We start from the raw sequence: 20,490 nt of genomic DNA, 5'->3' as shown, positions 1-20,490 counted from the left end.
TTAATGAGGACTGGGAAACAAAGATCTATTTCTCTATAGAACTGTACACTTCCCATGCACTGCTTTGAAAGGGATGGTAATTTACCGCACACAGTCTGCTTTGGAGAGTTTGTCAGTCATGGGTTCTTTTGGATTACAGGTTCCAAATTAAGTATGTCTTCTCTTACATCTGAGTCAGAGCAGTTGAAGTTCACCAGTCACATGACAACACAGGGTCTGTAACTCAGAAGATGGGCAGAAATTGCTCTAGTTATTCAGATTTGTCCCTTCTCATGGTAATACCTGCAGGAGGGGTGGCTGGGGATCCCCATTCCAGAGTTCTTAACTAATTGTTCTGTGGAATTGTCTCCATGGAATAAATCCTGGGGTCTCCAAATTTGGATACTCTAAGGGGGGCCAGGGGCATTCAAATAGAGACCATGTGCTTCCATGCCAGTTCTGATCGTTGGTGGCTAACAACCCCTCAGCTCCTTAGCAGCACAGCTCCAGTACAGCCTCATTATCAGGGATTCCCTCTAGCCTTATCTGTCTTGCACCTTAGTGTGTCTGTATGAGCAAGAGAAAAGAGAGACTCTCAATGGAAAAGATAATATAGGCCCTAGGCTATATTATTTCTTCCTGGGAATCTCTGTGAGGATGAGGAAGGACAAAATTGTCCAAGGCCGTAGTCTATCTTGGTCTATCTAGTTGCTGCCCCCTATTCCAGTGTGTAGACCCATGGAATGGCCTCTGAGGGGGCAGAAGTGCTGCACAGGTAGCTGACTCCCCACTTCTTCATTGGAGGTAAAGCAAAGTTTGGTGTTTTAATTCTTTATTCTGAATGGGTGGGCCTGCACCATTTAGGATCAGAGGACAGAAATATGTCCTCTTAAGGCCCAATCCTGAGAGGTTCGGAGTGCCTCCTGTGATTTCAGTGGGAGCTAATCACTTCTCAGGAAAGTGCTCAGTATCTTACAGGATCATGTTCTTAATATACTCTTCCATTTAAGCAGTGTAGCAATTTAAGCAGGGCTTTTTTCCCAAATCTTTCAGGAGTCAGCTATATTTTTCTGGGTTTTGTTGTACTCTTGAAATAATATGTAGCTGATCTGCAGCACCATTACTTTTAGTTTAATCTTTGAACTCTCACAAAATTGGAGGTCTCAGAGGGACATTCAGAAGTTTAGACACAAAGAAAAGCTAAGCCATATCACTCTCAGAAATATTCTCCTCTTCATATCTACTGGCCACGTTCATTCCTGGATTTTCCTTTACAATAAGCCACTTAACACATATCCATTAATGTTATGAGCATCAATTAAAAGTGAAGTGCATCAATATTAATATAAACTATACCTCTAGCATTTGCATTTAGATTCCTTTTTATTAATTGCTAACACCATAATATGAAATTACTGTTATGATCAAAGTGCTAGGAACAAAGGATCTGTGCCAGAGCCAATTGAAGTCAATAAGAGTCCTTTCAGTGGTATCAGTGGGATTGGGATCAGGCCCAGGGAGTACATGGGAGGCATTTCAGAGTTAAATCTGCTTGCTGATGAATGACAGTGGGGTGTTTTATAACAGATAATGCCATCTTTTATTCCCAGATTGGACTGACATTTGCTATCGTGTTTGGAGTCATTATATACAGAATCTCCACTGCAGCAGCCTTAGCCCTCAGCTCAACTCCCTCTGGCCGGTCTAGTGTTAGAGTAACAGTCACTGCAACTGCAGTTATTATTAATCTGGTGGTGATCATCATTCTGGATGAAGTTTATGGTTGCATAGCCAGGTGGCTAACTCAGATTGGTAGGTATAAATCATTGTCAGTTCTATTAGATTAGTTATTTCGTAAAGTACAAAAACTACTTATTTACATAGCATCATTTTCTAACTTCAGACAGATGAGCAAAAACATGAAATTCAACCATAAGGCTGCAATTCTATCTCCTTAGCTTAAAGAAAAAACATCAAAGGGCACATGAAATTGGTTTTATTTTTAGCTGCTTTTTCTCTTTGCTGCTATTGCTCCAATTATGAGTGGGCAAAGTGGTTCCAGATAAATTAAAACTTTTGTGCCCAGTCATAACTTATTTTGGGGATGCAACTTATTTGGGGTCTTTCTAAGGTTTGGTAATGTACAGATCCGTTTTCCATGTCTTTATATTTTCTGTGCTAAATAAATAATGATTAGAAGTGAAAAAGAAAAAGTAAGTGCCAAAACACTGTGGAACCAATTTTCTTGTGCTATTTTCAGACAACCAGAAGCAGAAGGGCCAGAAATTTTATCCAATCTCATGTTTTATGCTAGATCCATACTAATTTTACAGACACAAGTAGTTTGGATATTGTCATTGCAAGTGAGATTCAGGGGAGTTCCAGACACAGAGTTGTCAAATTGGGCCTGTTTGAGAAATACTGTAAAGTAGGTCCCCAAATTACCTTTCTTTTTTCTCTAACCAATTTTCTTATCTTCCCCTGCCATAGCTGTTTGTTTAAATGTGCAGTTCTGCCATCAATACATGCAAGCAGCTCCCATGGACTTGAGGACAGCCCTTCTGTTTTGTTACGCTCTGTTGTTGTTGTTGTTTGTTTAAAAACCTCACATATATTAATTAGACCAGAATAAGTTATCTATGTGGCTTGTTTCTTTTCCCATTGGTCATTGCCTTCAGTGTGATCAGGTTTCTCCACCTCAATTTAAATATGTTCATATTTCCTTAAGGGGATAGTTGTTTGGATTACATTAGGGAGTTTTCCAAAGTCCCAACTTCATAGACCCTTAACACTTTCCAGTCCAGAAGTTTCCTTTATGTGTGTCTTGTTTACTTCAGAGGTCCCAAAAACAGACAAGAGTTTTGAAGAGCGGCTGATATTCAAGGCCTTCCTTCTGAAATTTGTCAATGCCTACACTCCCATTTTCTATGTTGCTTTCTTCAAAGGCCGGTGAGTAATCTAGACATGTAGTTTAAAATTTCAGCAGTTACTTTGAGATTATTTTTGTAGGGCCATGTTCTGGTTGAGTCTTGGTGTGCAGCTAGTATTGGGACTCTTACATACATCTAAAGATAGTGTGTGATCCATAGAATTTATCTCTCTCTCTCTCTCTCTCTCTCTCTCTCTCTCTCTCCTAATGTTGTCCCCTTGCTTGACTTCCCACTTCTCTTTCTCATCTCCCCATGTTGTCTCATTTTAACTAACGTTTGTTTATTTTTCTTTTTTAGATGTACTTTTTAAAATAAGTTTGCAGATATGTGTCTGTAATACTTAGGATATACCAGAAAACTTAGTAAAAACTTTATAATTTAACTAATTCACCAATTAAATTTAAAAAAAAATTAAAATATTCCAAACACAAGTACCTAAAATTGTCCTTTTTGAACTTTACTATGTGATGACAAATTATTAATTGATCCTAAATTCCTTGTGCATGTGTAACTCTCATTCAAAGTATTAGCTATTTTACATGAAGGACTGAAGGATCAGATGTATAAAAAAGGCAGAACATAATTCCAACCATTGTTTCCAAACTATCCTAGATTTGTTGGACGTCCAGGAGACTATGTCTACATTTTTCATTCTTTCCGAATGGAAGAGGTAATCGCTATTCATCATTGATCAAGAAAATAACAGTGAATTCACAATCAAATGATTTGGCAAAAATGCTGACTTAATCTCTTTTCTTGGCTTTAGTGTGCCCCTGGTGGTTGCTTAATGGAATTGTGTATCCAGCTTAGTATTATCATGTTGGGCAAACAGCTGATTCAGAATAATCTCTTTGAGATTGGTATCCCGTAAGTAATATAGTTACCTTCATTTTATATCATACGTAAAGTACACTGCATAACAACCTTTTATGATGCAAACATCTGGCTGCTTTTGGCTTATAGTCCTCATGCAAGAAATCTTTACAGCAAGACTATGCCTGCAATATAGCTGTGCCTTTGTACCCTATCGCATTTTCAAACTCCTCGTGTATTTTTGTAACATGCAGACTTCTTTGAAAAGTGTTAAAGACTATTGATTTTATACTCTTTACAGCTGGGTTTGATGTTCAGTATTTGGTTCAGTTGTTACCAGATTTGAATATCAGTGAGTGCTGATCCCTAATTGCTTGTCTTTACCTTTTGGCTTTTACACAGTTTTTTGTACAGATTATGAAAACTGATGACATAAGGCTTTTTTGTGTCTATTGTGTAAATTTAATTGTCATTCCTGAAGCATCCAAACGGGGTGGGAGGAGAACCTGCTAAGCTGATCATTTTTGTTTCTTCCAGAAAAATGAAGAAATTAATAAGATACATCAAATTAAAGCGACGACGCTCTTTAGATCATGAGGAGCATCTGAAAAAAAAACAACGCTATGAAGTGGACTATAACTTGGAGCCTTTTGCTGGACTTACTCCAGAATACATGGAAATGAGTGAGTGAAGTGGAAAATAATTAAATTTAAACTGTCATGACTATAACGGTGGAGATGGTGAGTTGAGTTCTTTGAACTAGCAGATATGATTCATGTTACACTACTTTATAAAAGTGTCCTCCCTGGCAGTAACCGAAACCCTGCTGGCTGCTACGGGTGACTAACTGGTTCATGTGGTATGGCATAATGGCCTGTGTGTATGTATACCACTGTCCTAGAGTGGCTAACCTAGAGAAGATAAAAGAGCCCTATAACAGCTCAAGTGGAAAAGGACTGGCTTCTACCTCCCATACCATAGGTTTGTGTCCATGGTTCCGGATACCTCGATACAGTACTGAAATACCAGATGTTATCTGTTTATCTTTGTTACAGTTTAACACACAGTTTGAAATACACTATATTTATAACACCGTGTACATTTGGCTCCAAGAGACAAATTTTGCTCTCAGTTGCACCCTTGTACGCCAGCGATAATTCCACTGAAGTTAGTAGAGTTAATTCTGGTTTAAGAGCGCACAAAATTTGGCCCTGTTACCTGAATTCTGGGCTGAATCCTCACAGATACGCCAGTGATCTCACACAGATCAAACACACATTGTTATTAGTAATTAGGGCTGTCGATTAATCGCAGTTAACTCACCCGATTAACTCAATTGCACTGTTAAATAATAGAATACGATTTGAAATGTATTAAATATTGTGGATATTTTTCTACATTTTCATATATATTGTATTCTGTGTTGTAATTGAAATCAAAGTGTATATTTTTGCTTACAAATATTTGCACTGTAAAAATGATAAACAAAAGAAATAGTATTTTTCAGTTCACCTCATACAAATACGATAGTGCAGTCTCTTTGTCATGAAAGTGCAACTTACAAATGTAGATATTTTTTGTTACATGACTGCACTTAAAAACAAAACAATGTAAAACTTCAGATCCTACAAGTCCATTCAGTCCTACTTCCTGTTCAGCCAATTGCTAAGACAAACAATATTTTTGGATGTTTTCTACATTTTCAAATATACTGATTTCAATTACAACACAGTAGTGATTGTACTATAGTACTTGTATTAGGTGAATTGAAAAATACTATTTCTTTTGTTTTTTTTACAGTACAAATACTTGTAATCAAAAATACATTTTAAGTGAGCACCGTACACTTTTTATTCTGTGTTGTAATTGAAATCAGTATATTTGAAAATGTAGAAAACATCCAAAAATATTTAAATAAATGGCATTCTATTATTAACAGTGTGATTAATCAAGATTAATTTTTGTAATCGCTTGACAGCCCTATTAGTAATTGATTAATTAGTACTTAATTTAAGCATAGAGTGTCAGCTTATTGCTGTTGACGAAGCAGTGGAAAGGTGGCTATAATCCACCTTCCCATTCCCCTCATCCTGGAGGATGCTGAGGACTGCTCTGTGTTATGCTGGTTGCTGCAGTCTCATAAGGACCATTCCAGGATTGATTGAAGTGTGGTGCATTCCAGCCCCACTCCCAGCATGACTCCTCCCTTCCTCTGACATGCTTCCTATTCAGATGGGGAGCAGGTGGCCTAAAGCTGGCTAAACCATCTTTGCACCACTCAGGGGATTTAATTATGTCAAAAGAATTCCCAACTGCCCCTTTAGGGCATCTTCGTGGTTGGTTTGTGCTGCCTGACCAGCACAAAGTATCAGAACAGGGACTTATGGCTCTTTATGCTTGGACGAAGCACCAATTAATCAACTACATATTGAAATTTGTAAGAGGTATAACTCGCAAGTGTCTCTCCGTGGTTAGGGTTTGTAGAAACATTTAGGGGGAAAGCATTAATTTGTTGTAACACACCAAAGCACAGTTCATAAATACAGAGCACTCTCAGTGACACAGTTTCTCTTTTCAGTTATCCAGTTTGGATTTGTAACCTTGTTTGTTGCATCCTTCCCGCTGGCTCCTTTGTTTGCGTTGTTGAACAACATCATTGAGATACGTCTAGATGCAAAGAAATTTGTCACTGAGCTTAGAAGACCAGTTGCAGTCAGAGCAAAAGATATAGGTAAGTAAAATATCTCATGACTAGCCTATTTGGTAATGTTATTCCTTTTTTATTTATTGATTGATGGCAGGAATTTTTTTATGCTGAGTTGGCTTAATTAACAGGAAGATCTTTATAGTACACTCTAATGTTTTCAATTGTAACTTAGCTGTGAATTGTCATAACTTATCAAAGCTTTATGTTTAAAATATTAAGAGCAGTGTTTTAAATTCAGATTAATATTTTATTAAGTAAGCATAAAACATCTGAGGATCAGTAATGATCAATAAAACAGTGAGATACAGTGCATGGTTTTCCCCATCAATAGTTCTTCCTGGCCATGCAAGTTTTATTGCGGAAACAAAAGCTTCTGCATTTAAAAACGCCAGTTCCTCAGCTGGGCAGGGGAGATGCATAGGAGCAAAGGGGAGACTGAGTGACTGCTGAAACATGGGGGAGTTATTTCAGCTGCTTGCTTCCTGGCCAGTATGAATTCTGGGACATTGGAGGCTAGACACAGCAGTGGACCTGGTTGAAACCAGGTCCTACAGTTGCATAGAAGCATAATACCAGATCTGCTACCTGAGGGATCTCTTGATGACAGAGAAGATGAGATGGATTTGCCCCTGCAAGCTGTTTTCCCTCATTACCAGTTAATTGGATACTGGAAATTCACAAATAGAAAACTCAATGAAAAGAATTATTCAAGTTATAGCGTAAGTCAATATGAGCAAAGAAAATCTACTGTTAATTACCATACAATGTGTTCCCCAGTTCTGGGGCATTTCTAAATGCTCTCCATTGTGCCTAGGTATTGAAGGATACGTGAGGGATTGTCTCTGTGGTCTTTTCCCTTCTTTTTTGTCAAGTTTTGCCATCACCAGCACATCCTTTTCTCTGTAGTTCCCTGGCTTCTTCAGCAACTGCTGTGTTTTTGAAATGCTATTGAGATCTTTTAGGAGAATTTCAGATGAATTGAGTTTCTGCCAAGGTTCCACAGGGCCAAAATATCACCTTGTCATGAAGAAAACCACACAAGGCTTGAGACAGGAATCAACCAAAAGAAAGGAGGAGCATGCATAATGAGAGGGGATGTTCTAGCCAATAGAAATCCTTTGCAGTCATTGGCAGTGACCAGGGGCCTGCTCCTGTTCCCCACAATGAGCTCTTCACCAAGCACAACTTGTACACAGCCCAAGATTGGCCTTTAAACAGGAGCAGGAGAAGGCCCTATATATGATTCTGTTACAACTCTGTTGGAAAAACAGATGCATTTGTCTACTACCCTAGTTTTTCTGAAACCTGAATTAAGTCACTGTTGCTAAATAGAATATACTAACAATGACCAGATTCAGAATAAATGATGAGAAAGGTGGAGTTTACCATATGCTTATTCATAGGTGCTAGAACTAGGAATGCTGGGGGTGCTGCCGCACCGTTTGATTTTTGAAGTGGTTTCCATCATATACATGATTCACAGTTTGATTCAATACCTCTCAGCACCCCCACTATACAATTTGTTCCAGCGCCCCTGTACTTATTAGTTGCTCAGGGTTTATCTTAATTGCATAGGATTTTCTAGGTTACAAGGTGCTAGTCCCTGGAAACTTTATGTATAGTAAACATCCTCTTGAGTGTCTAAAGGCTACAGAAGCTCAAGTCCCAGCTGGGGTGCAGTTTTGTCATGAACTGTGGCCTTATACATCCAGATACCAGAGTCATTGGCACAGATCAAACCTGGGACATTCAGCACCAAAAGCACAGGCCCCTAGTACTTGAGCTAAAGGAGAACTCTTTTAACTGTGATTAGTAACCAGAAGGTTGTTCCAATCCTGGGGGACAGTCACGGGTAGGGTGCGTTATCACATACACAAAGTCGGTGTGTTATACCAAGACACCACAGAATATAAGGAGAGACTGGGCAGTGGGACTGGGTGATCTTTGTGCATCGTCCTTCCACCACACCCCCAAGGATGATACTAAGTTAGTATGCTGTCAGTATATCTTTTGAATGCACAGCCTCCATACTGCAGAAACCATGCTCAGAGGTTCCCAGATACAGTGAAGTGGGCAGGAAGGAGAAACCTTACCAGAGAGGCTCCATTGGAACCATGCTGCTGGTGAGGAGGGCAGAGGCAATGCAAAGAAATAAGGCATCCATGTGGAAAGCCCTGGTTTATGACAGATCCCTTAAGATTGGTACTCTCAACAGAGGAATATATTCTGCAAAGGGATCTTCTGTGGAGATTCTAGTTCCCCATGTGTCATTTTTTCCTCCTTCCTACTGAAAATTATTTGGGCCCATTTGATCAAACGTCATGATTTTTTTTCCTTATGTATCTGCTACTCTCTTCCATTTTGCAGTAACCTTCCCTTCCCTTCCCCCACAAAAGAGTGGCTGACTCAGGTGCTTTTAAAAATGAGGCAGGTGTCTAAATATGGATGTACAGAGTTTCAGTTAACAATGATAAGCTTAACAATCTGAAAGCATTTACCATGTTTGTCTTTCCCGTAGGAATCTGGTATAATATCCTCAGAGGTGTAGGAAAACTTGCTGTAATAATAAATGTAAGTAATTCTTTATCAGTAAAATTTGAATGCAATGGGCCTGATTCTCCACTCCATTACACTGGTTTTCTTCTAACTAATCTCCAATGAAATCAGTGGAGTCACATGATTTAAAGCAAGCTAATGGACTAGAGAATCAGATCCAGGGTTTAGTTTTACATTGTCACAGTGTATCATATATTATTTATGCCTTATAAAAACTTGCAAAATTAAAAGGTTCAGCACTAAACGCTAATTTGCAATAAAAGCCATAGTAAACATAATCAGTGGTAGTCTTGGCATCTTTTTTCCAGACTATTTTTACTGCATCTGCTGACCTTAAACTAGCCTTGCTTCCTAGTAGTCTAGATATTTTGCAAGTATCTTTCCTTGACCACATTTTTAAACAAACGCTAATTAAAAAAACCTGTCACCCCTCTACACTTATTGGGCCAGATCTGCAGCTGGTGTACGTCAGTTTAGCTTGACTGCATTCAGTTTACACCACCTGGGGATCTGGCTCTTAATGATGTGTTCCTATTAGGAAGATGTGATATGATCCATGTCTTTAGGACTTTGTGTAGCTACGGAAATTAATAAGAATGTTTTCATTCACTTCAATGAATGCCGACTAGGCCCTTAGGAAAACATGCAAGACTATGTCAATGTGTCATACAATAAGACTGCTTTGGATCATTTGAGTCTTCAGAAAACTTTTAGACTGGGGTTAAAACAGTAGAATAGCTCTAACTTTCGTTTACATTTACACATTTTTCTGTGTTTGTATGTGTGTATGTATATATTACATGTCTTACATAAACAAACACTATTTCATCTCACAGTCCCTTCACACCCAACAAAAGTTAGATCTGTGTCAAAGTTACAAACAAGGTGAAAAGAGGGTCTAGAAACAACGAGAGAGGAGACAATGCTGGATATGTGGCTCATCTTGAATACTGTGCATCTGTGGAGTCTCTGGTTTTCTCCCAGCCTTAAGTTCAAAGGATGTGATTTCCCCTTACATTATCTTATAAATAGATCTGGATGAAATCTTTCAATGAAAACTTTTTTCAGGAAACATTGTGCAAATTTGTATAGATTTTGTTGAATTGCTTTGGTCCAATAATAATAATAACAACAACCTACAAAAAATTCTGAAAAAGTAAAAATGTTTCATTTCAACATTTCAAATGAAACATTTTGATTCAAAATGACTTTTTATTTTGAAATTACCTTGAATTTCATTTTGTACAAATTAAAAAAGAGAGGCTCAAAATCAAAATGAAGCCTTTTGTTTTGAGTAGAACAAAACATTTTGTGTGACCCAAAATGATTTTTTTTTTAAACTTTTCTATTCACTAAAAGTTTTGAAAATTTCTGTTTTCAGGTCAACCCAAAATTATTATTTTCTTGCATTTTTAGACTTGACAGACTAAACAAATCTATTATTTGCACAGCTCTACTTTTAAGCTCCCTCTCTAGCTACTAAACAGTGGTCATTGTGGAGTCTTCTTCTAACTGGAAGGAGAAGATGAGAGGCCACTCAGAGGCTTGTGCCACTCTTGAAGTGGTCTTCAGGATAGCAAAGAGCATATAGCCCATCACCATCCCTCTAAGCAGGTTAGCTCCACCATGCACCTCAGTAGCTTGGGAAGTGATTTCTCCACTGAAGACTGATCCAAAAGCCATTGAAATCAATAGAAAGACTTCCACTGACTTCAGAGAACTTTGGATCAAGCCCTTATTTCCAAGCAGGGAAGTTTCACAGAGGCAGCACCCAGAATTGCTGGCAGAGCTAGTTCCCAATCAATCTTCTATTTTGGTGTGCTGCCTTTAATTTCCCCTTTCTCATCTTTCCTGCTTCTCCTCTTTTTCCTTAGAAAATTCTTCCTATTCTCCCACATTCCTCCCTGCAATCTCTCTTCAGGCATTACCCACTGCTGTTCTCCTTACTTTAATCTATCTACTCTCTGTTTTCTATCATAGCATAAGTAAAACTTTTTGTACTGCATACATACATGAGATGCATGCAAATTACAATCTTTTTCATGATAGCGATAAATGAGAAAAGCCAAAAGGTATTGAGAACACAACTAAATTGGCTGCCCTTGTATTCTGTGTATCACACTTATTTATAAAACCTGAGGAGAATAAGAAATTTTAGTGACTGTAAAAAGGCCATCTGGCCCAACATGCTTGCTGTTTTATCTTGATCTAGTTAAAAACCTTCATTAAAATTAACAGATTTTTGCAAAGCAGAGGGCATTTAAAGAGTTGATTCACCATAAGTTATTTGCAGCACATAAAAGTACATCCAGAGCAATCAATCAGAGCTTATACAATCCATCTGGGACCAGTTGTAATTGGAGCAGAGGGAAACAGCATGGTGTTTTGCTTTTTAGCAATGTTGCACAAGTTATTTTGTACAGTCATAGATGTAATATAATTAATACACAACAGAAAAGCACAGTAAAATCTAAGACGCCTTTAAGGTTGGAAACATTACTGGTATTTAATAAGAAAAATACCTGCTATTTATTTATTCTAGTCATTTATCTAAGAATAGCAAAAGACCAAAACAAAAAACAAACAAAAAAAACCCTGCAAAGTCTAAGAAGCTCTAGAGTCTGGGTCTGATCATCATTGATCAAGTTGAAGTGATCTTTAGCAGCTTTGCTACAAGGAGATCTTGTTCCCTTTTTATTGTGATCAACTATTATCTGATATGCAGGGCCAACTGAAACAAATCTGGGGTCTCCACAAGGTCATTTATTTGAAGCCCCCATCTTCAAGGCCTAAAGCTCAGTCTGCAATCTTCTCTGCCTACCCTAAACACAGAATGTGAGGGCTTGCGATAGGGGTTGGGAGGGAGCTGAAGTGGGAACAGAAAAAGTAGTGTGTCCAGGACCTGTACACGTGTTTGTGGAATTCGAGGAATAGCAGATAGAGGTTTTGTGCTACATAAGGGTGATGGGGACTGAGTCATGAAAAAGGGGACAATGTCTGGATACCCCAGGGAGCTCAAGTTATTTACATAGAGATCTCAGCCAACATGAAGCTACTTAGAGTTGACACCACACAGCTCTGGAACTTGAGCAGCAAACATCACATTGATGGGGTTTCCATATCCTTAGCATCCTTTGGGCTGCAGACTTAGACTTATTGTCTGAATCACCCCACTGCATAACATTTCTTTGACTCATAAGCATTATGTGGGGAAGATACACTTGCATATATTATCCGCTAAGCATTACCTGAATATTGCATTCATTCTTTACTCTTATGGCTTAGGCATTTGTGATCTCATTCACATCTGACTTCATTCCACGCCTCGTGTACCTGTATATGTACAGTGAGAATGGCACCATGCATGGCTTCGTGAACCATACGCTATCCTCTTTTAATGTCAGCGATTTTCAAGGAGGAACAGCTCCAAATGAACCAATGGAACTTGGCTACGTGGTTCAGATATGCAGGTACTCTCTTGAATGATAGCCATTTTAAATTATTTTCCCTGTTGTATGGAGGTACTAGCTTCTTCATGTGTCTGGTGGGACTCTTAATTACACAGTCACATACCACCTGATTTAGGTCCTGTTGTAGTCTATTGGCAGTTCAGTCTTCTTTATCCTATATAGAGAGCAGTTACCATTGAAATCTTTGCATATAGGTAAAGTTACCACAGCACTTGCAGCATATGCATTGCTTAGTTTGAAAAAATGAGCTTACCACGTAAATGTTAAATACTTGCCAGGGCATTTGCAAAGTGTTTATTGCTGACTAAGTATTTATCAACTATTTGTGTTAGAGGAAGGAGCAAAAAAAAAAAAAAAAAAAACCCAAGCCTCCAACATTGTATGTAACTCCTCTATCCAACTTCAGGATCTAGCATGATTGGTGAGTTTAGGAGTTTCTCCTCCACATTTACAAAGTAATAACCACCATCCTTCAAGCTCAGGATAGGGCAACAAGACTTCTTAGTCATCCAAAGCTGCTGGTGAATCAGTGCAAAGCACTTTTCTCCTTTGCTTGACCAAAAAGCCTCTGCATCATTTCCAGTCACTACCAGTATTTCCCTCTAGTTCTGTAATCATATGAGGGTCTTCTGGAACATGCTAGTTCCAGGATAGTGCCAGTTTACTGAGATCTTATGTTTCCATGATTATATTTTTGAGGCTTATAAAATATCATCACATCATAATGTTGTGCTGTGACATGATGTTTTGATGCCGTCACTTCACAGCATACTGATGCTTTGGGGCAACAAGATGACATTTTGCCAAGATTTCACAATATTGCATCATGATTCAGCTTGGCAGGAATCAATTTAAATAGATAGAGATCGGTAAACATCAATTTCAACTGCCGAATTGAAATAGACGCGGGGGGAAATATCCATTGGTTACAAATGGTGCAAGCGCAGCCTTCCCCATGCACCTTGTGTCTGCAAAGATTGGATGTCTCTGGCTCTGCAACAGTGCAGAGAGCCATCTGCAGCCTTGCTGTCACAGAAGTGAGGGAATGGGGCCATCGCAGAAAAGCTGCAGAGAGTCTGTGACTATTGGGCCAGTGATGCTGGATTCCTTCAGCACAAAGTGCAAGGAAGGCTATGGTCCTGGTGGGGCAGGGCAGAGCAAAGACACCCTCCCCCCTCCTGCCCCCGGCCAAGGCCGCAAGGAGGAGGACAAGCTTCTGGCCACCAGGAGGCCACCCTGCTGTTGAATGCCTCCTGCTTGGGGATGGAGCCATTCAGCAGCAAGGTGGCCTCCTCTGAGGCCGATAGTTCGTCTTCATCCTCCTCATTGCAGTCCTGGCTGGGGGGGGTCTCTGCTTTGGTGGGCCAGCACTGAAGCCTCCACTGCACCTTGTTCCCTAATGTCTTGGGCCCTTCAGCCCTTGGGTCCTTGCAGCCCAGCGGACAGTGCTTGGAATTCCCTGCAACGTCATTGTCAGCACTTTCCCTAAATCCAACCACAACCTTATCTCCCTTAGCTTCTGACAACTTTAATAATCGAAATTGTTTAAAATAATAATAATAATCCATCTTAATCAAAAATGCAAAAAAATTAAAATTGAAGTCTGCCAACTCTAATCATGATGTACTAATGCAATGACACTGCTTCAAGATCTACTTATCATACTGTCCAGTTGATCCAGTAGTTCAAGCTGACAATAATGGCAACTTTGTCTACACTATGGGCCCAATCCTGCCATCCCTCCTGGTGTGGAATGCCCATTGACTTCAGCACTGACAGAATTAAATCCTTGGTCTTAGGCCCATCTAAAATTCTAATATACATGTAACTAGTGTGATCAAAACAAATGTTACATATTATTCACGTTTTTGAAGGAAAATTCTTGCTGAATATTTCAGCTGGTCAAGAAATCTGGGTCAGCACTGAAATGCATTCTTTGCCTAGGCTAACTTAGATATGCATCAGCTTCAAAATGTTCTCAAAGCCTGCAATTGGGGATCAAAGCCAAGAGCAGCAATGAGATCAATTCAAACAGCAAAGATAAGGACAAAGATTGGAGACATTGCAGAAAAAAAAATACAGGATTTTGGTCTGTTTCTATTGGAAAAATGACAGAAATTGACAAGAGGGGGGGAAAAAGGCAGATCATTCAGAGTTTCTTAATTTACACTATTTACAACTATCGAAGAAATCAAAAGTTACTGTTAAGATGCCTATTAAAATTAAAAATCACTTTTACTGTGACATGAAAGTGAAAACCAACTAGAATCAGCAAAGTTATCTACTCTTGCCTACCTTTCCTTTCCTCTGTATCCCTGACATGATCTCTCTTGAGGGAGGAAATACCAGTTTGATTGAAATGTTTTCAGTGTAGAATTATGACTAGAAGGAAAGAGTAGGCTTCATGACCCAATACACAGCACTGTTTTCTTCTCTCCTTTCCCCACAAGTCCCTTTTTAATTCCCATTCCATCTTTCTCTCACACTCCCTTTCTTCTTGTAAAATCACATTTCAGAATATGGAGATATAATTCCTGGATACATATAATAGAATGGTGCTAATTTAAATTCTTCCATTTTTTGGTCAGGATACTTTTTAAAAACAAAATAAAATTGCTGTGGATACATCAGATTCACAGAATATATAAGCCAGTGCTATGGTGAAATTCTTCTTTCATATCCACTCAGCAAGAGCTTGACTCCAATTTTCTGTTCTTCCTATCTGTGGAAATCTAAATATTGGAGTTCTGATCCACCATATCAATCTGAGATTAGTATTTTGCTCTTATAGCTGCACCTGAAACATAAAATACCTCCCAAACTTGGAAGAAGTTGAGATTGTGATCTGACTTTTGCAGCTCAGCTCCTCTTTACTCTTTATATTGTTCATACTGATCAGAAAGCATAAACATTTAAGAATAGTCATCTTCTAATCCACATAACATTTCAAGGCTGTATTAGTTTTGTCTTGTTTGGATGGCTTTTTACACAGCCTTTCTGTAAGAGGGATTTGTATCAAGAAGGTCTGAATTAGTGTTTAATGCATATTCCGTACTAAATCCTAATTGTGTGAACATTTTAAAACAACATCCTTGATTTATTACGTCTTGTTTTACAGATACAAAGATTACCGAGAACCCCCATGGTCTGAAAACAAATATGAAATTTCAAAGGACTTCTGGGCTGTCCTAGCAGCAAGATTAGCATTTGTGATAGTTTTTCAGGTACGGTTCGATGTAAATCTTTTCAGACTTCTAACAAGGAAAGAGACATCACATATACATACATAAAACTATTCCTTAACTAAATGAGATGAGTCCACTGAATATCATTTACCAGTCAGAGGTTCTTCCTGAGGGCACTGATCTTCACTACCTTCTCAAGCATGATGCAAAGCCACCGAACAGCAACAGGATGTATCCTCCACAGGGATACACAGCTCCCTGCACCACATGCAGTGTATATAGACCAGTAACTTTAATGGGAGGTGAGGCATCACACAGGTCCCATTTAAATCCTACAAGCAGGGGTTAAGAAAGGATTTAAGAGCAGACTTGGAGTAACCAATGTGCACTCAGTACACTTGCACAGGTCTCCCAACATAGGGGGTGCTCTGCTCACCGGATTTGATGGGTGGCATTGCAATGGGCCAAACTTGAGTGGCGCTGTGACCCCATGTGCCATGTAGAAATGACACTCATTCAAATTTGGCCTGGCTGCCTGCCCGTCTTTTCCTGCGAGCGGGGGGCAGGCAGTGGGAGTGAAGAGAGTCGCTGGGTGGCCAGGATTAGGAGGACCCTCCCTAGCCCAGGACAGCAGCAGAGTGCTGGGCTGGGACGGGGAGGAATGGGGGTCCCACTGGTGAGCCCCCAGGAAGATCCCAAGGCAGAGGGTGAGGGACTGGGGGTAAGTTGTTGGTGGGCTATCGGGCAAGTGGGACGGGATTTAGGGCTGTGGGTGAGAGGTGGAGGCAAGTGGGGAATGTTAAGAAGCAGTGGGGTGAATTATGAGGGCTGTTGGGGGACAGTGGGGCATGTTGGGGGGCCAGGATGTGGGGGCTATGGCAACTGGGGCTGTGGTTCTGGGGGCTTCAGTGGGGGGATGTATGTCAGGGCTGATGGGATATATGGGGGGCTGTCAGGATAAGTGGGGACTGGGGAAGGGCAGTTGGTGTATATATTGGTCGGGAGGTGCATTTGGGGCTCGGTGTGGTAAGTATGTATGGGTTGGGTGTGCTTGCTGAACGGCCCTCCTATTTATCTTGTGCAAATCTGGCAGCAGCTGGAACAAAGCTCAAGCAGTCACAGCATCCCTCAGGTTTGGCCCAGCCACCCCTGTCATGACAGCAGATGAGGTGTGGCGGTCACTGGACCTAATTTGAATGTAGGTCCCTGTGGCAGGCCTGGCACCACACCGCCCCTTTGTGGCAGGGGTGGGATGGGGTGTCGGAACCTCACCACTCCCAAGTTCGTGTGCTCGCCTCTCTGTGGGCGGCCCGATGGGCCTAATGGCCACGCAATCAGCCTTTCGGAAGGGTAGTGTGCCCTAATGGCCAGAGTCCATATAAATTACTCCTAGCATTGGAGCAGTGCGGCCCAATGGCCAGAGTCCATATAATTTCCCCCCTCACAGGTGGGGTAGTGTGGCCTAACAGCCAGAGTCCGGGTAACTTGCCCAAGTGTCAGGGTAGTGTGGCCCAAGGGCCAGAGCCCATATAATCACCCATCTCAGACAGGGTAGCGTGGCCTAGTGGCCAGAGTCTGTAGGATTCCCGTGATGTGGGGGACCTGGGCCCGCGTTCTCCACCGGGTCCCGACCCAGGTCCCTGGTAGTGGCAAGTTCCCCTTGCCACGAGCTCAGCGGGGATCCGCCCGAAACACGCCGAGCATCTGTGAGGCTCTAATGCCGTTTTCCTCTAAAGTTCCCCTGGGTCATTTCCTACCATAAACTCTGGGTTCACTGCTTCGGGTGGTCCTCCGTTCTGTTCCCCTGCTGTGACGTACTCCGTCTGGGCATCAGGGTGCATCCCAGCTTGGCTGGCTTCCGGATCCTGGAGCGCAGGTTGTCCCTCCTTGGGAGCTGGCAGCGTGTCTCCTTCCCCTCCAGCAGTCAGCCCAGACTGAGCAGCTCTGCAGGTTTTTATACTTGTTCTCCAGTTGGAGCATGCCCAGCAGAGGCTCAGGGGCATGGCTTCCTCTGCTAGACAGGAAGGGTTAACCCCTGCGGTAACAGTGCAGTGCCGCTCTGCCCCATCACAGTCCCCAATTTCCATAGAACACAGGGCCTCAAAATTATTTAAACCAAGCTTGTTTAAGTGATACGTAGGCTGCTATGCTAGTCCTGAGTGGATTTCATCTAGAGTCATTTCTGGAGCAGGCCAAAAAATGAATTTCTAGCCATGGGAAATGCCAAGATTTCAAAATTTGATTTCCTCTGAAATTGGGAGGAAAAGGCCAAAATCTCTGTATTTTTTGCTAAATAAAAATATTTCACATAATGGATTACATAAACATCAGAATTGAAATCAAAACTAAACATTTTGACCTTATTGAAATGTTTTGATACTATTCCATCAACATTTTTGACAAAATGGTTATGTTCCCATGAAATGTTCTGTTTTGTCAAATCAGCATTTTGTAACAGTGAACTGTTCCGTCAGAAAATCTCAGCCTACTTAGTCATTTTTCATGCACTGTTAATGTCAAGCATAAATAGCCATATACCAACTACAGTATTTCCCTCTGTCTTCTCATTACTGTATATTTTCTGCATCAGTCAGGGAGACCTAGCCCTGCCATTTTCCCCTATGGGAAAGGGATGGTAAAGCTAAATAGCTGACACGTGGAACTTTCAACATACTTGTGATGAAGAGAAAGGCCCAGCCTAGAATATTGCCCCTTCTGAACTACAACAAAAATCTAAATATCTATATATCTATCTATATATCTATCTATATATTCTAATTTCATTTGACCTTGCTAACATTTTCTTAAAATCTATTTTTCAGAACTTGGTCATGTTTATGAGTGACTTTGTGGACTGGATTATCCCAGACATTCCCAAGGACATTAGTCAGCAGATTCATAAAGAGAAAGTTCTCATGGTGGAGGTGTTCATGAAAGAAGAACAGGGAAAGCTGCAAATGCTAGAAACCTGGAAAGACAAGGACATGAAAAAAGGTGAAAACTGTAACAACCACAGCCCCAAGCTCTCAAGGAGCCAAAGCGGGAGCATGTCCTCTTGCCATTCATATCACATTGATGTATAGAAGAGGAGGGTATTTTTGTTTTGTTCAGGCATTCCATTGATAAACAAGCCATCACTTAAAGGGCAAGACTTGATTTATGGACAACCAGGTGAATGTTTAAGTATGTGCAACCATTTTGCTCCCATCTTTGTGAGAAGTGCACTTCTTACAAATATGGAAGGCCACATTCTATTGCGGATAGGAATTTTAAGTAATGCAGGGAATTTTTATATTTCATAGTTAGATAACACTATGAATGTTAGTGTGTGTTAACAAAATGCTGGTACTTAGAAATGTTCTCTGAGAATCTGACTTTAGCTTATTAAGAAATAACCAAAGTAAATTTCAAATCATAATTTTAAATCTTTTTAGCAGTCCATTCCTGAAAGGCTTCGGGCAGATCTACAAAATATATGCAAAGTCAATTTTACAATGTGCTCTAGCATTTCATATAACAGGAGAAAGGAAACAATATAAACCTTATAAGGCATCTTCAGTTTCAAAAGATGCAGGTCAGCTCCCCTGCCAGACATAATCTGGATTTGAACCTGCAGATCCTAGGCAAACAAAATTCCCATTGCAGTCACTAGGCTATATACACTGAAGCTGGTGCAGGGTAAATTACCCATTGGGAGATTCACCCCATCGACAGGGATGGGGGGAGGAGGGGAGAGAGAATAGCTTTTTATTTTTATTTTTTTATTTTTTTTTTTTAAAAAGCTGGGACTCCATAGGGACCCTGCTAGCAGTCTGCTGTGCACTAGAGTCTTCCATTTGGGCACTTCCCCACTCAGAAAAATGAGAAGATGAAGTCAGCGCAGAACACGTTAACCTTAACCCCAACTCTGTGCGCCACTGACAGCTCTTCACTGACCCAAAAAGCTCATCAGGTGAACGATTCATGTTGATGCCCAGGTGCTCCAGTGCCCTAGACAGTATTGTGGTCTTGTTATAGTCTACTAAGGGTTCTGAAGCAGTAGCAGCACAGCAGCAGCACAATTTCATAGGATTTCCCAGCAGCCAGAGCACTGTGGAACATTTTTAAAAGTGTCCTGAATTAATGAGCACATGTATAGCTACAGTAGTTTACACTGCCCCACCTAATATCCAGGCACCATCATTGCTGAAAGGGTACATTGAATCCACCTTTCCTCACCAGCTCCTTCTCTATCGCTCACTCTCCTTTGCAATGAAGAGGAGGTCACAATGTCACAGCCACTTTGCTTGGCTACAGTCTCCCCAGCATGGCAGACTTTCTGATACTAATAACATCTACCACAGACTATGCCAGGAAGAGTAAGGGTAGATTCTGTGTGAATATGATCTTATTGTCTTTAATGGAAGTTTTGCCTACTTTGGAACTACAGGATCAGAACTTCAATTACAGGACTTTTATTTTGTCTTAAAAAAAATTATATATATATATATATATATAATATATATATATAAAAAATAATAAAAAATAGACATTTCCTTAAAATAAATCTAAAATCCTTATCTGGAATGCGTATCCAGACCCCATCAGTGCAACTCTTTTCATGTATAGTAAATTTAGTTTAAGGTTTGTCTAGTGATAAACTGCACTTCCTAATAATATTGGTGCAATTAACCTCATTCCCTTTAACACCTTCTCTTGTCCATGGCACTTATACTGAAAACAGCAAGCTAAACAATAAACTAAACCAAATAACTAAAATAAAACCAAAAGTTTCAGTCTATCTACTGTATGGTTTGTTCCAAAATCAAATGTCAAAAGACTTATACTTCATGAAAATAAATGGGGGAGAG

At 40.2% G+C, this 20,490-nt stretch overlaps 1 protein-coding gene across 3 annotated transcripts in view; it reads left to right on the top strand.

Moving 5' to 3' along the window:
- Positions 1-20,122, top strand: part of ANO1 (anoctamin 1) — a 116,148-nt gene extending 96,026 nt beyond the window's left edge. For all 3 annotated transcript variants that reach the window (XM_034769756.1, XM_034769755.1, XM_034769758.1), the window contains 10 exons: positions 1,590-1,791; positions 2,817-2,928; positions 3,522-3,579; positions 3,676-3,776; positions 4,260-4,405; positions 6,301-6,453; positions 8,948-9,000; positions 12,271-12,455; positions 15,574-15,679; positions 18,463-20,122. In XM_034769756.1, the coding sequence (XP_034625647.1) occupies positions 1,590-1,791; positions 2,817-2,928; positions 3,522-3,579; positions 3,676-3,776; positions 4,260-4,405; positions 6,301-6,453; positions 8,948-9,000; positions 12,271-12,455; positions 15,574-15,679; positions 18,463-18,723 (1,377 nt within the window). In that variant the 3' untranslated portion in view covers positions 18,724-20,122. The remainder of the gene's footprint in view (positions 1-1,589; positions 1,792-2,816; positions 2,929-3,521; positions 3,580-3,675; positions 3,777-4,259; positions 4,406-6,300; positions 6,454-8,947; positions 9,001-12,270; positions 12,456-15,573; positions 15,680-18,462) is intronic.
- Positions 20,123-20,490: the final 368 nt, after the last annotated feature.

This window comes from Trachemys scripta, chromosome 4 (genome assembly GCF_013100865.1).
Source record: "Trachemys scripta elegans isolate TJP31775 chromosome 4, CAS_Tse_1.0, whole genome shotgun sequence".
Taxonomy (NCBI): Eukaryota; Metazoa; Chordata; order Testudines; family Emydidae; genus Trachemys; species Trachemys scripta.
This window is presented reverse-complemented; position numbering and strand designations above follow the sequence as displayed.